The sequence below is a fragment of the Notechis scutatus genome, chromosome 3 (assembly GCF_049901735.1).
Source record: "Notechis scutatus isolate UNSWTSFEM ecotype Mainland chromosome 3, rNotScu1.2, whole genome shotgun sequence".
NCBI classification, from domain to species: domain Eukaryota; kingdom Metazoa; phylum Chordata; class Lepidosauria; order Squamata; family Elapidae; genus Notechis; species Notechis scutatus.
The window spans coordinates 45,250,396-45,263,604 of record NC_142011.1 but is presented as its reverse complement, the minus strand read 5'-3'; the positions used below and the strand labels follow the sequence as shown (position 1 = coordinate 45,263,604).

Genomic DNA, 13,209 nt, shown 5'->3' with positions numbered 1-13,209 from the left:
AAAAACATTCCACATTAAGGGGAAACTTAAGGGTATAATTTTTTAAAAAAGTAAAGCTGCTGGTTGCAACAGTGTGATTGATGTTCTTTTTTATTTGTGTTCCATGTAAAAACTTTTAAAGACAGGCAGAGCCTTGATTTTATCATATTTTCTTATCTAGAAATTGCAAGCATTTACATTTTAACATTCATATTAAATTTACTTATTTATTTTCATGTTGGAAAAAGAAATACAAAAAGTCTTCTCTTACTGGCATTTGTGTCAGATCTTATATTTGTCTCACATCTTATATTTTCCTAGTTTCCATAGAAATTACATTTTATTATGTCCTTATAATTTAAACATGTCATAAACAAACAGTTCTTTTAATTCTTTTAATCTGTTTTAGTTCTAATTAGGTTTTTGTTAACTTGAAAACTGGTTTTGCTGACTTTTTATTTAAAAAAAAATCAGCTATAAATGAATGGCCTTAAAAAGTCAACTGTAAACTTAGGTATTTAATAATTGGACAGTCCATTGGTTCTTAAATTACTGTGCTTATATCTTGAAAGTTGCTTCTCTTTTGTTTGAGTAGATGAAGAAACAGATAAACTTTATCCTTTAAGTTGGTTTTGGTTAATTGCAGTTTGATAAATAAGCCACAATTGGCAGAGTTCACACATAACACTAAGTTGAAACTATGATAATTTGAAAACATCAATATATGGAAGTGGAATCGCTACATTACAATATCTTTTCCTTGGGATACTTCCACAATTTAGAAGCTATTGCAGGGATTGGAAATAGTGATTAAAGTAAGATAGGGTAGGGGACTACAAAGACCATATTAATTCTCTGTTTCACCTCAAGGTGTTAAAATATCATTATCTTCAACATGTCCTCTTTTTTCTTCTCACCATCCCAGGTTCTTCTAGTCTCTCTGGTAAAGAAAATAGAAAATAGCCGTGGGATTTTCTTGAAATTGTGTTTCACTGGGCTGTTCAGATAGACACAGTGAAAGAAACTAACATCCAAGAACAGTCAATTGGAGAGTAGTATCTGTTCTTTGCTATTAGCATCACTCACTTTGAGGAAAGCACACAGCAGAACCAGGAAGGGGTAAGAATGGATTTGCACAGTTCACTAAATCATAAACCATAGCTTATACACCATAATGACTATTCACATGACATACTAAACCAAAACTAAACAAACCACATTATAAGTTTAATATTTTTATTAAATTAGTCAGAATCTTTGTAGTGGGCCCAATTATTCTACAGGAGTACAATCTACTTTTTTTTCCACTTTGAAGCTATTGAGATTACAGTTCCCAGAATTCCTAGCTGGTGTGGCTGACACACCTGGAGTACACCAGGTAGGAAAAGTGGCCTGCAGGCTGGATACATCATGTTCAGGTGACACCCACTCCAGCTCCTCAAAAGCAAAAAACATCATGATATGTCATGATATGTCAATATACATCACATGACACAATCAAGTTTGACACCCTGTGGTGGTCTCCCATGGAAAGAATGAGACACAAACGTGTGTACTCGGGATGGAAGCCCAGAATAATTTTCAGTGCTCCCTTTTTATTGAGAATTTTGTACATAGTAAGCATTCACATTGTGGATTACAATAATTAGATATAGTACATAGAATTGTTTATACTTGTCTGAGCTGCTTAATTGTTTCTGGTGTTTGCTTTTAATTTCCTTGCTTTATCTCGATGACCTTTAGGCAGACATGTATGTATAAGGTCTTAGACTAATCATTACCCAATACTGAAGTCAAAGTTTATTCCCACATCTCCCCTGTTTTAGTTTTTTGATGATCGCGGATGCCTCGGTAGCTTTTCGCCATCTGCAACAACAGTTCTCCTTCCGTAGGCTTCACCCGACACATTCCTAAAAGTCCAGGGAGACATTGGATACAACAGCATACACAAAGAGAAAGTATAAAAAGCAATATCACTCCAACAATTAGGTGACGAATCCATGAAACATCTGGCAACCAGGACCAAAGTGTAGACCACACGTCCAGTCCCTCGTCCTCCGATTGTAATGGATTCTCATTCAGGGTTTGTTCCATATGCTGTATAGTAGCTGTAATGTTTGGAGAATAATCAGAGATATACATGCAACAATGCGTATGAATCACAGCGCAAACTCCCCCTTGCGCTGCCAAAATAGTGTCCACCGCATATCTGGTTTGCAGGACAAAGTCAAGGATTTTTCCTTGCTCTTCTTCAAGCAGCTTTAGAGTTTTAATGGTGTCTTTAAACATAGTAACTGTCCAATTGTTTAAACAATGTAAATCTCTATAGTTCATCATGACTCCTAAAGGAGGAATAACTCCCCTTGATATCTGTGTCCAGTAGTCATGAGTCAAAACAGAGTTTACTTCCGTTGCGGAATGCGCATTGCGGATATGAGCAGTCCCCAAAGATTTTTGAATGAAATGAGATGGGATTACTTTCCCAAAGGTGCAGACTCCTTTCCATCATGCTGGCATGCGATCATAGGCCATCCGTCCACACAGCAACCATAGATTTGCTCCCAGGAGATGACCAACCGTATTTGATTCAGCATAGATTAATTGTGCAAAGGATTCCATTAACATAGCCAAATAAGTGGATGATGGTGCGTATTTCCCATTCACACATTTGTACAACTGGTTTTCTCTCGTGGTGGGACAACATGTGGCAGGAATATATGGACACCTATTTTCATTGATCAAAGATGTGATATCATATCGAGAAATGTTATGTACAAAGTAAGTGAGATTTTTAGTTTTCATATCATTCGAATAAAACCGACTTCCATTGCTAATAACAATTGTTTTGTTGCAAAACGGATATGTCCCCAAGTAAGTCATATTTTCTACTGTCTCATTGTGGGTTCAGCAGATACCCGCCACCTCTTGGATCCGGCTTCCAAGGTGTAAGGTATTTATGTTATTTTTAGTCCAACTGCTAGACCACGTCCCTGAGCAACCATAACATTGTCCCTTATACCAGTGACCTTTGGCCAGAGGTACTGCAGCCATTGGAAGCCCTGATGTTTTGTGAGTTGGCATGTGCATACATATCCAACAATCAGTTTTATTATGAAGGTTTGCTAGCTTCCCCATGTCCTGGATCAACATGTTTTTTTTCCCATTCCCCCAAATCCATCCCCTTGCCCCTTTGGCTGATGATAAGGACGCACACAGTGAGCAGGAACCCAAACAACTGTCCCCTCATCTTCAACAGCAGCGTATCCTCTGCCCCAAGTTATCAGCAGGACAGGTCCTCTCCACGTTGGATCTGGTAGTCTCCTATACCGAACTTTCGGTCTTGGCGTACCTGCAGAAGGGGAGGAAGCAAAATGCCTATTGGCTGCCGTAGCAGCGGGAGAACCTGTCATGTTTAATATGTTTATAATGTAATATTAAGAATGTTTTGTATGTAAGGCAAGCCATATCCATCCACTTCCCCCGTTTTTGTTTTTATGTGAAGGAGTGCTTGTTTGAGCGTCTGATGAGCTCGTTCCACAATGGCCTGACCAGTGGAATTGTTGGCATTTTGATGAAAATAGCTATGTGAGTCCCACGGAGTAACAGGAGAAAGCGAGAGACAGGACATGGCCGAGGCTGCTGTGTCAGCCACGTCATTCCCTTCCTGCAGCTCCTGGAAGTGGCTGCCAATGTGAATGCAGAAAATGTGTGCAGAATGAAGACAGCTTTGCAGGGCTAAAACAAACTCATAAGATTAGCATCAACAGAAGGGAAAGATAAGCAAATTCAATGTTAAGTATCAATTGATAAACGTAAGAGAATCTACAATAAGATTTAGCGGTTCTTGTGCAAATTCCGTAAGGCCAAAATAGCAGCATAATTCAGCCCTTTGTGCTGATTGCTGAGGAGGGTAATCTTGTTTCCATACCCTTCCTGTCTCCATGCCAAGCGCCGTAGGTCTTACCACTGGCATAAACGGTCAAATCTTCCTGGCCAACTGGAACGAGGTCACTTGTGGCAAGAAATCTTCCCTGGCCAATTTTCAAGAGCAATTTGCAATTCAATGGATTGACTATACCAAGTTTCCCACAAAGTGAGGGAGATAGGTAAAAATAACTGAACTAGATCTATGCCATATAAATGCATACTGCGATTTCGGCCTTTGATGATTAACTCACTATAAAGCATAGCCATAGTAGAAACTGTTTTTCTGGGAGTATTCTGCAAATGCAACCATTCAATGATATAAACCTGTGCCTCATGTAATTGAAATAAAGCTGCAGTAGGCAAGGCTGGAGTTTGTGTAAAGCTATAAGCTTTTCTTTTGGAAGTGGCCATTGGTCAATCCAAACTGGCTGAGAGGTTAACAATTGTAATTTTTCCATTATCCAATAACAATTTTTGTGCGGAACTGTGACAGTAAATCTCTACCCCACAAGTTTATATGCAGGGGCAACACAAGAGGTTGAATCCTTGCAGTCTCACCAGTTTCTCTATGCAATGCCTTCAACCAATGTACACTACTTCTTGCAAACTGCATACCACCCACTCCACAAACAGCCGGAGAGTCCTCAAGCGCCCATTCATTTGGCCATTCCTTTTGGCGTATCACAGAGACATCTGCTCTGGAATCTATAAGGCCAGAAAATGATTTTTCTTGAATTTCAATTGTCATTTTTGGTTGGTCTGTAGTCAACTTTTTTGTCAGCGCTAGCAATTCTGCAGCAACTGGAGAACTGGCCATTTCAGTGGACCCAAAACCGCCAGTTCGTGGGATCCCAATTAAAGGATTTATAGGAATGTATGGAAGCAATAATAACTGGGCAATAGAGTCACCGGCCATTAATGATGTAGGAGTATCAGTGTACAATTGTATCTTAATAACCCCTCTATAATCTTGATCAATAACTCCTGGAATAACAAAAAACCCTTTTTCTGATGCAGAAGACCTGGGAAGTACCAATCCCACTGTTTTTTCTGGCAATGGCCCATGCAAATGAGTGTCCTCAATGTACACTTGATTAGGAAAAGTCACATCAATTGAGTTCAACATTTTTAAACTCAAACCAGCACTCCTAGTAATTGCAGGCGATGCTTTTGTGACAGCCTTGGGAGCGGGGCTAGCTGCACGTCCCAAATTTAGTTTCCTGGATTTTGGTTCTGATCAGAGTGACATTGATTTGCCCAATGAAACCCTTTTTTGCATTTTGGACAGACCGATTTCGGGCGAACGTCCCTATTTTTGGTTTTGTTAAATGCCATTCCCCCCCCAGGGGCACGGCACTGGGCTTTAAAATGGCCAGGTTTCCCACAATTAAAACAATTCCCTGTAGGTTTCATCCCTTTTTGTAATGCCATAGCCAAAGTCTCCATGTTGTAAGCCTGAGCACCCACCACTGCACATGCCTTTAACAGATCAGCCAGAGTAACCTCACCTCTAGCCACCAAAGGCTGTAAAATACGCTTGCAGTCAGCGTTTGCATTTTCAACTGCCAATTTCAGCAAAAGTTCCTTTGCAGCTTCCTCATTAGAGATTTGTCTGGTAATAGCCAATTGTAGCCTTTCCACAAAATCGTTGTAAGACTCAGATGCTGTTTGCTTAATTTGAGAAAAAGACTGTGCTGGGGTTCCCACATCCTGGATGCGGGACAATGCCCCAAGGACAGCTGCCATAACCACTGGAAATACGTGATCAGGCAAATTAGCAACTTGATCAGCAGTGGATTCAAACAAGCCTGCCCCATAGATTTGGTCTGGCGTATACAGCCCCCCTGAATTCCTTCCCCTAGTGATAGCTTCTCTTTGATATTCTGAATCAAAAACCACATACTGAGTAGAACTCAATATCATTCTCATTAAATCTTTCCAGTCATTAGGAATCATGCGTGAGGTAGCCAAACTTGTCAGGAGCCCCTTTGTAAAAGGACTTTGAATACCATAATCTTTAACTGCTTTTTTAATTTCCCTAAGAACAGCTAAAGGAATCGGAACCCATTCAGTTTGCAGATTACCTTGAGCATTTATTTGCCTATTAACTGGAAACAAATTCATCTGGGGAATCTCGTCAGGCTCTAATTTCCCTTCATTGAAAGCCTGATGCATCATTGCTTGAACTTTCCCCGTTTGTGATTGGATTTTCTCCTCTACAGGCGTAAGCGCTGTTGGGGTTGAGAAGGCATATTCCAATTTAGAAATTGGGGGGTGCAACACAACTCCTTCATAAGGAGGAGGTTCTACTAAAGTTTTTAAAAGAGGTTGTTGCTGGGTTTCTAAAGCAGTCATAACAACCTTCCAATATATCAAAATTTCAGCTGTTGCCCGTGGCTCTTCATGAAGGATAGTTCCAATTCTCCTCCACGTGTCTAACTTTAAAGATCCCTTCTCTGGATACCAGGGACATTGTCGCCAGATCTCTTGCAGCAGCTCTTTCACACTACCTTTTGAAAGAACTATTTGCTCCCCCCCAGAGGGTTTAAAGATAAAGAAGTTTGTCCTGACTAACTTCAGCAGCTCACTAACATGCTGTTCCTGTGGCTGAGAAAGTTTTCCCCCCATGTTCCCTGAAAAAATCCTATTGTCCAGCAATAGTTAAGTACGTACTTTACCTATTCCAGGCGAGGAAACATGGAGGTCCGGACGCATACCACCTGCAGTGGATCACGTCGGGGTCACCACTTGTGGTGGTCTCCCATGGAAAGAATGAGACACAAATGTGTGTACTCGGGATGGAAGCCCAGAATAATTTTCAGTGCTCCCTTTTTATTGAGAATTTTGTACATAGTAAGCATTCACATTGTGGATTACAATAATTAGATATAGTACATAGAATTGTTTATACTTGTCTGAGCTGCTTAATTGTTTCTGGTGTTTGCTTTTAATTTCCTTGCTTTATCTCGATGACCTTTAGGCAGACATGTATGTATAAGGTCTTAGACTAATCATTACCCAATACTGAAGTCAAAGTTTATTCCCACAACACCCCTGTACTAGAACCTCAGCAATTTTAGGATGCTAAACTCCAGAGGTAAAAAGTGATGTACAGCTTCTTAAAGAAAATATTGTTCAATCAGATTTAGCTGAGCTGTGAGTTGGTACTACTAGCCAGTATCAATTGAGCTTTCAGCTCATTAAAATAAATGTCAGAAATTAGATGCTATCAGTAGTCTTTATGGCTGATAATTGGCTTAGTTAATAGCCTGTGATTAAAAGCAATGATATTTGAGAGTTCATTAATTCATAATGAGTGCATGAAATTTGACAGTGGCTCAGTGGCAGATAACGGTCTTTTTAAACCTAATAATTACCTTTCATACTCAAGGTGCTTTTGTAACCAATAACTTTTGCTGGTAACAAGTTATTTCATGCTTAGTATTTATTGTTCCAAACTGAGATCAAGGCTATTTTTGACTTTTAAGAACAGTTAACAATCATTACTTCAGTAATAGTGTACCTCAAGGAATACTGATATCAGTTTTAAACTATTTTAGTTGCATGTCATACATTTATTAATACAATTAACTTACATGATGGGAGCTGAAGCGTTCCTGATGCAATTTTCAGCAGTCTAAAGCAAAGCTAACTATTTTCTTCTTAATTATATGAGAAAGGTAAGTTAAATTACTATTAGTCAAAACATCTTTTTAGTATAGGCATGGATAGGGTCTTGTGAGTAAGAAGAAAGCTAACATTTTAAAAATAATTGGAGAAAGGAAAGACCTGAAAAGTAATTCTTACTGTCAGATATTCATTCATATATTTGAAATTAGGGTTGTATATTTGAAATAAGGTGGTCCATAAAATGTAATTTAAAACATATAAACTGTTTAGTACTATCAATAACAAGATAGCAGTACCTGTAACAGAGACAAGACTATAATTCAGAACAGAATCTTTAAAAAGAAATTAATCAGGCCTCATTTATGTTATAGATGGTGTGCTATGTTTCATAGCCACAAAGCATATCCTATAGGATCACTACATTACTTTACTATTCCTGTTTGTTTCAAAATAACAGATTATGAGATTGCAGTATCAATCATTGGCATTATGCCACTCCATTATTTTAAAGTGTCCCTGAATCAATCACCGTACTTCATAAGGTTGGTAGAATTCTTTCATATTTGCCACTTGCATCTGGATCCCAGCAGCATTCGGATCTGGGGTGCTCTGAGGACTGTGGCTCAAGATGGTAGTTTTATGGCTGCAGACGCTGCCATTGGACAGCTGCCGCCTGAGATTGGACCGGAGATTCCCGCAGCAGGAGAAAAAGTGGAGGACACCATAAAAGAGATGCCCACTGAAAAACATGTAAATCCAGGGATTAGAGCAGCTGCTAAGGCTGGCCAGCAACATGGTGATGGTAAAAGTCACATCGCTTGACTCTGGAGCAAAGAGAGAAGTAAAGTGAGGCCTTTTCTTTTTCAGATCTGTATCAACCATAATAAGAACAGTGGCGTGGACGTCTAGGTATAATGATCAGATGTACCTATATGGTACCTCACTGTATGTATATCCTGGATACAGTTATTGCATCTTGGCACATGTACCTATATGGTACCTCACTGTATGTATATCCTGGATACAGTTATTGCATCTTGGCACATAGAGTAAAAATTCACCAGTGTTAATGATCATATAATCAACATGTAAACACAATCATTTTTTAAAAGAAAACATGAAAATGAACCTCATCAGTATGGAACCCCCATTATGTATCTGATATTAATACAGTTGAGAAAGTCCAGAAATATTTCACAAGAAGAGTTCTCCACTCCTCTAATTGTTGCAGAATACCTTATGCCACCAGACTTGAAATTCTAGACCTAGAAAACCTAGAACTACACCGTCTTGGATCCAATCTAAGTATAGTATATAAAATCATACATTGCAATGTCCTACCTATCAATGAATACTTCAGCTTCAACCATAACAATACAAGAGCAAACAATAGATACAAACTCAAGGTTAACCGCACTAAACTTGATTGCAGGAAATACGACTTCAGCAACAGAGTGGTCAATGTCTGGAATACTCTACCTGATTCTGTGGTTTCTTTCCCAAACCCCAAAAACTTTAACGTTAGACTGTCTCCTATTGAGCTCACTCCTTTCCTAAGAGGTCTGTAGGGGGCATGCATAAGCACACCAACGTGCCTACCGTCCCTGTCCTATTGTTTCTTTTTATTTTTCTTATATGTATCCATTTCATGTATTCATAACTATGTTTATACTTATACCTGTTATCTTATAATCGCTGGACAAAATAAATAAAATAAATAAAAATAAAAACCTGCTCCCAAAGCATGGCATCCTCTCCCTCCAGAACTGTGTTCAACTCTTCCCCTTCTGTTTTTAGGAAGGGAGCCAAGTATTTTCTCTTTTAGCCAAGCACTTTCAAGTTGAATTACTTTATAATTATGATTTTTATTTTTTTAAAATTACAATTAGCTGTCTTAAATGTCCAAAGTACAGAAAAGGTGAATAATAACAGTGTACAAAATATACTGCCATACCAATGCTGATTAAATTTCACACTTATTACTTCGGTCCAACTGATTTGTCTTTGGCAAGCTACAAATTGTCTTAGTATTTCTAACATTGAACATAGAGGTTAGAATTCCCCCAATAATCTATATTCTTGAAGGATGTCTATTTATTCTTTCTTTCTAGGCTATCAGAGTTTTCTGCATGTGCCTGTTGCCATCTAGTGATCAACTGGATTTTTGCATGGCAAATTATACTGATGCAATCTAGATTATACAGAGAAAATGCTGCTAGATGTCAGCAAAGAGATTGTTGTTGTTTAAATTGTTTGCAGATGTCTAAGAGTTATCTCTCTGCCTCAAAGAAACAAGGGTTTGTTCTCTTAATGTCTAAATCATGTTATTTAGTTAAAACTCAGTATGGAGAGGCATTATCAGACACATACAGTCTGATATGCAGTCTGAACATGCAGCAGTTTTACACATTTTTTAAAAAATATCTATAAAATGATTTACATAAATAAATAAGACCTTCTCCATGTAATGGATTATGTAAACGTAGTTAACAACTATCATTCTGGACACTAAACTCTGTATAAAAAACAGTGCTTTTTTCCACTGCAACCTGTCAATTTATATGCAGTCACAATCCACCAGGAGTGTCCAGAAACTAGGACTAAACTAGTTTTTGATGCCTGCAGTATTTTCATCGACACTCCCTGATCTGCAGAATCCAATTATAGCAGTGTTTTTCAAACTTGGCAACTCTGACATATGTGGACAGCACCCAAAATTTCCCAACCAGCATGCCACAAATCTTAAAGTTGCATGTTTGAAAAATACTGAATTACATGAATTCAAAAAATTATATAATTTGAACTGAACAGAAAGACAAAGCCGAATAGGATATTGGATAGAAGAGGCACACAGATTTCCCTTAATGGTCCATTGTCCTTCCTATGCACATTGGGAAGGACAGTGAAAACAGGGCTGTTTTAGATGTGTCATATATGCATAGGACAAAAGTTAATCTATATCTTAGAGGCATGTGCAGCAATAGCACGGATTGGCTTGAATCTTGATATGTACATAAACAGAGCAAGTGTGTTTCACATTTGCATTTAGAATATAATGCTTACTTGGTGCCTTGTTTGTATGTTTAGAAAATGATTAGTATTCAAGCCTTTAAAGATCTAAACCTAGCACTATAAGCATTAGTACAATTATTCTTTAGCTCCCACAGTTTGCAACTTGGCAAATCTTGTTATTTTGAGTTTTAATTTAAAATCTTTAGCTAATGATTATGTTTTTTTAAGTGTTTATTACTTCTAATTATAAATTCCAATATTTTTAATTTGAAAAATAAGTATGTGATGAAGAATTATGGATAACATAGCTAGTTTGAGTGCAGTTCTATAAAGAACTTAAGGAAAATTTAATACAGGTCCTTGACATATAGCCATTTGAAGTTACAACAGCACTGAAAAAAGTAACTTACAACTAGTCCTCACACTTATGACCACTGTAGTATTCCCCATAGTCACATGATTGAAATTTGGACATTTGGCAACCAGCATATATTTATGTTGGGTGCAGCATCCTATCTGGCTTCTGATAGGTAAAGTCAATGGGGGAAGCTTAACAATCAATTGGTTCAATTAACTGCAATGATTCAATTAACCAACATGGCAAAAAGGTATATGCAATCAGGCATGCCTCGCTTAACACCTACCTTGTTTAGAAATGGATTCTGATCTAAATGTGGTTGTAAGTTGGGGACTACCTGTATGTACAATTGTAGACACATAATTACACATATTTGTAATAGATAGATGTTATCAACTAAGTTACAGAAACACTTTTTTTTCTCTAGCCTGTAATTATTTCAAAGGCATAATTTAGGCACAGGTATATTTTGTAATAATATTAAAATATGTAATTTTTTTTAGAAAGAATATCCTCAAAGGAACAAAATCAACTTCCCTGCAATTTCCTTTCAGTTCTAAGTAATTTCAGTCTGCCATCATATGTAGAGCAGTGCAAACATTACAATACATATTACTGATGTTTGTGACAGCTGAAGCACTCAGTACTATACTACCAAGATAATGCAAGATATCTAGATAGATTCTAGAATATCTACTTCTCTTCACTTTTTGCCATGGCATGGTAAATGGTGATAGATTTCTCCATCAGCTTATAAACATACAATAGGTGGATAAAGTTTATATAATGGCAAGTGGGATAGAGCATCATTGCATGTATTGTATTTTTTAAAAAAATATGTCCTAATTTCTTTTTCTGCTTAGATAGAATTGAAATAAAAACCATAGTTGTTCCCTCTGAAATCCTGACTGAAATCCAGTAATTGCACTGGCTATGAACCCCCTCTATGAATCTGGCAGCAGACTGAACTTCTCAAACTGGTACCCCATCCCTCCGATTAAAAATTACTCACCATCATTGGGTGCATTCTTATCCCACACTGTCCACATCTGTACACTGAAGAATGGTGCCCAACAAGCAACATAGGCCATCACTATGACAAAAGTCATCTTTACTGTGCGGATCTTGGCACGAGATATGGTACGCACACTGCTAACCCGAGACCCAGAATGGTATCCTTCTGCTCCATTCTGATCAGTGGCTATGTATGAGATAGCATCTGCTGCAGAGAGACCACATCTTTGAGTCTTTCCTCTAAGATTCTTGCAGATCTTATGACAGATCAGGCCATAACAAACTGAGAGGATAACCACCGGCAGTACAAAGACACACAAAGTCATCCATGTAATATACACCTTGGCTCCCCAAGGGTATTTGAACTCTGCCCAGCAATCCAGCAGACCAGAACCTTGGCGGACTTCCCTTACTGAGAAGATGAAGAGCTGAGGTATGCTAAGCAAGCAACTTAGTAGCCAAGTGACTCCAACCATTAGATATGCCTGGCAGGTTGGCTGCCGTAGAGTACGCAGTGGGTAGCACACAGCCATGTAGCGATCCAGTGTCATGGCAATAAGCATGTATGTGGAGGCAAACATGCTTAGCACCTGCAGGTACTTGACAACCTTGCAGAGTGGATCAGGACCCTGGAAACGATAGGTCATTTCCCAAATCATCTGGGGAAATACCTGGAAGAGGGCCACCCCAAGGTCTGTCAGTCCCAGGTGAAGAATGAAAAGGTGCACCCGGCTCATCTTCTTCCGAAGGCGATACATGGCCAGAAGGATACCCAGGTTTCCCGCCACAGTCACCACCAAGATAGCAGCCAGAATACCAATCTCAACCTTAGCAAGTTCTTCATCTCGGGTGTGGAGGATAGACTTGTTGAGGTCCCCACTCAGTGGCTTGATGTTTTCCAGCAGAGAGCCCTCCAATAAGTTCCTAAAATATGTGGTATTCCTCTCCATTGATTAAGGTTCTTAGATGTTTGATGATTTTTCAGAAGTGTGTCAGTACATGCTTTAGGCAGCTGAAAAGCTATTTTTCTCTCTCTTAAAATTAGAACAGACTGGTAGTATAATAGTAATAGAGCATCTTGAGCTAAACTGCACAGATCTGATTAACTTCCCAATCTTGGATCTGCTCCATTTTTTCTTTTTTACTGACCATGCTGTTAATATTTGGCTCCGTTATTTATTAAGATTTAATTAGCAATACAATTATTTCTAACAGCATATTCATGGTTCTAGAAAATCTACAGATCTCCTCCAAATATTCAGACTATACAAAATGGCTTGATTAATTTT

The 13,209-nt window shown here is 38.4% G+C and overlaps 1 protein-coding gene across 1 annotated transcript; it reads right to left on the bottom strand.

The window, feature by feature from the left end:
- Window positions 1–8,041: 8,041 nt before the first annotated feature.
- AVPR1B (arginine vasopressin receptor 1B) lies at window positions 8,042–12,870 on the bottom strand. The gene is given in 3 exon segments (XM_026676895.2): window positions 8,042–8,070; window positions 8,073–8,360; window positions 11,919–12,870. Coding segments are annotated over 3 exon segments (1,269 nt in total).
- Between the last annotated feature and the right edge of the window lie 339 nt (window positions 12,871–13,209).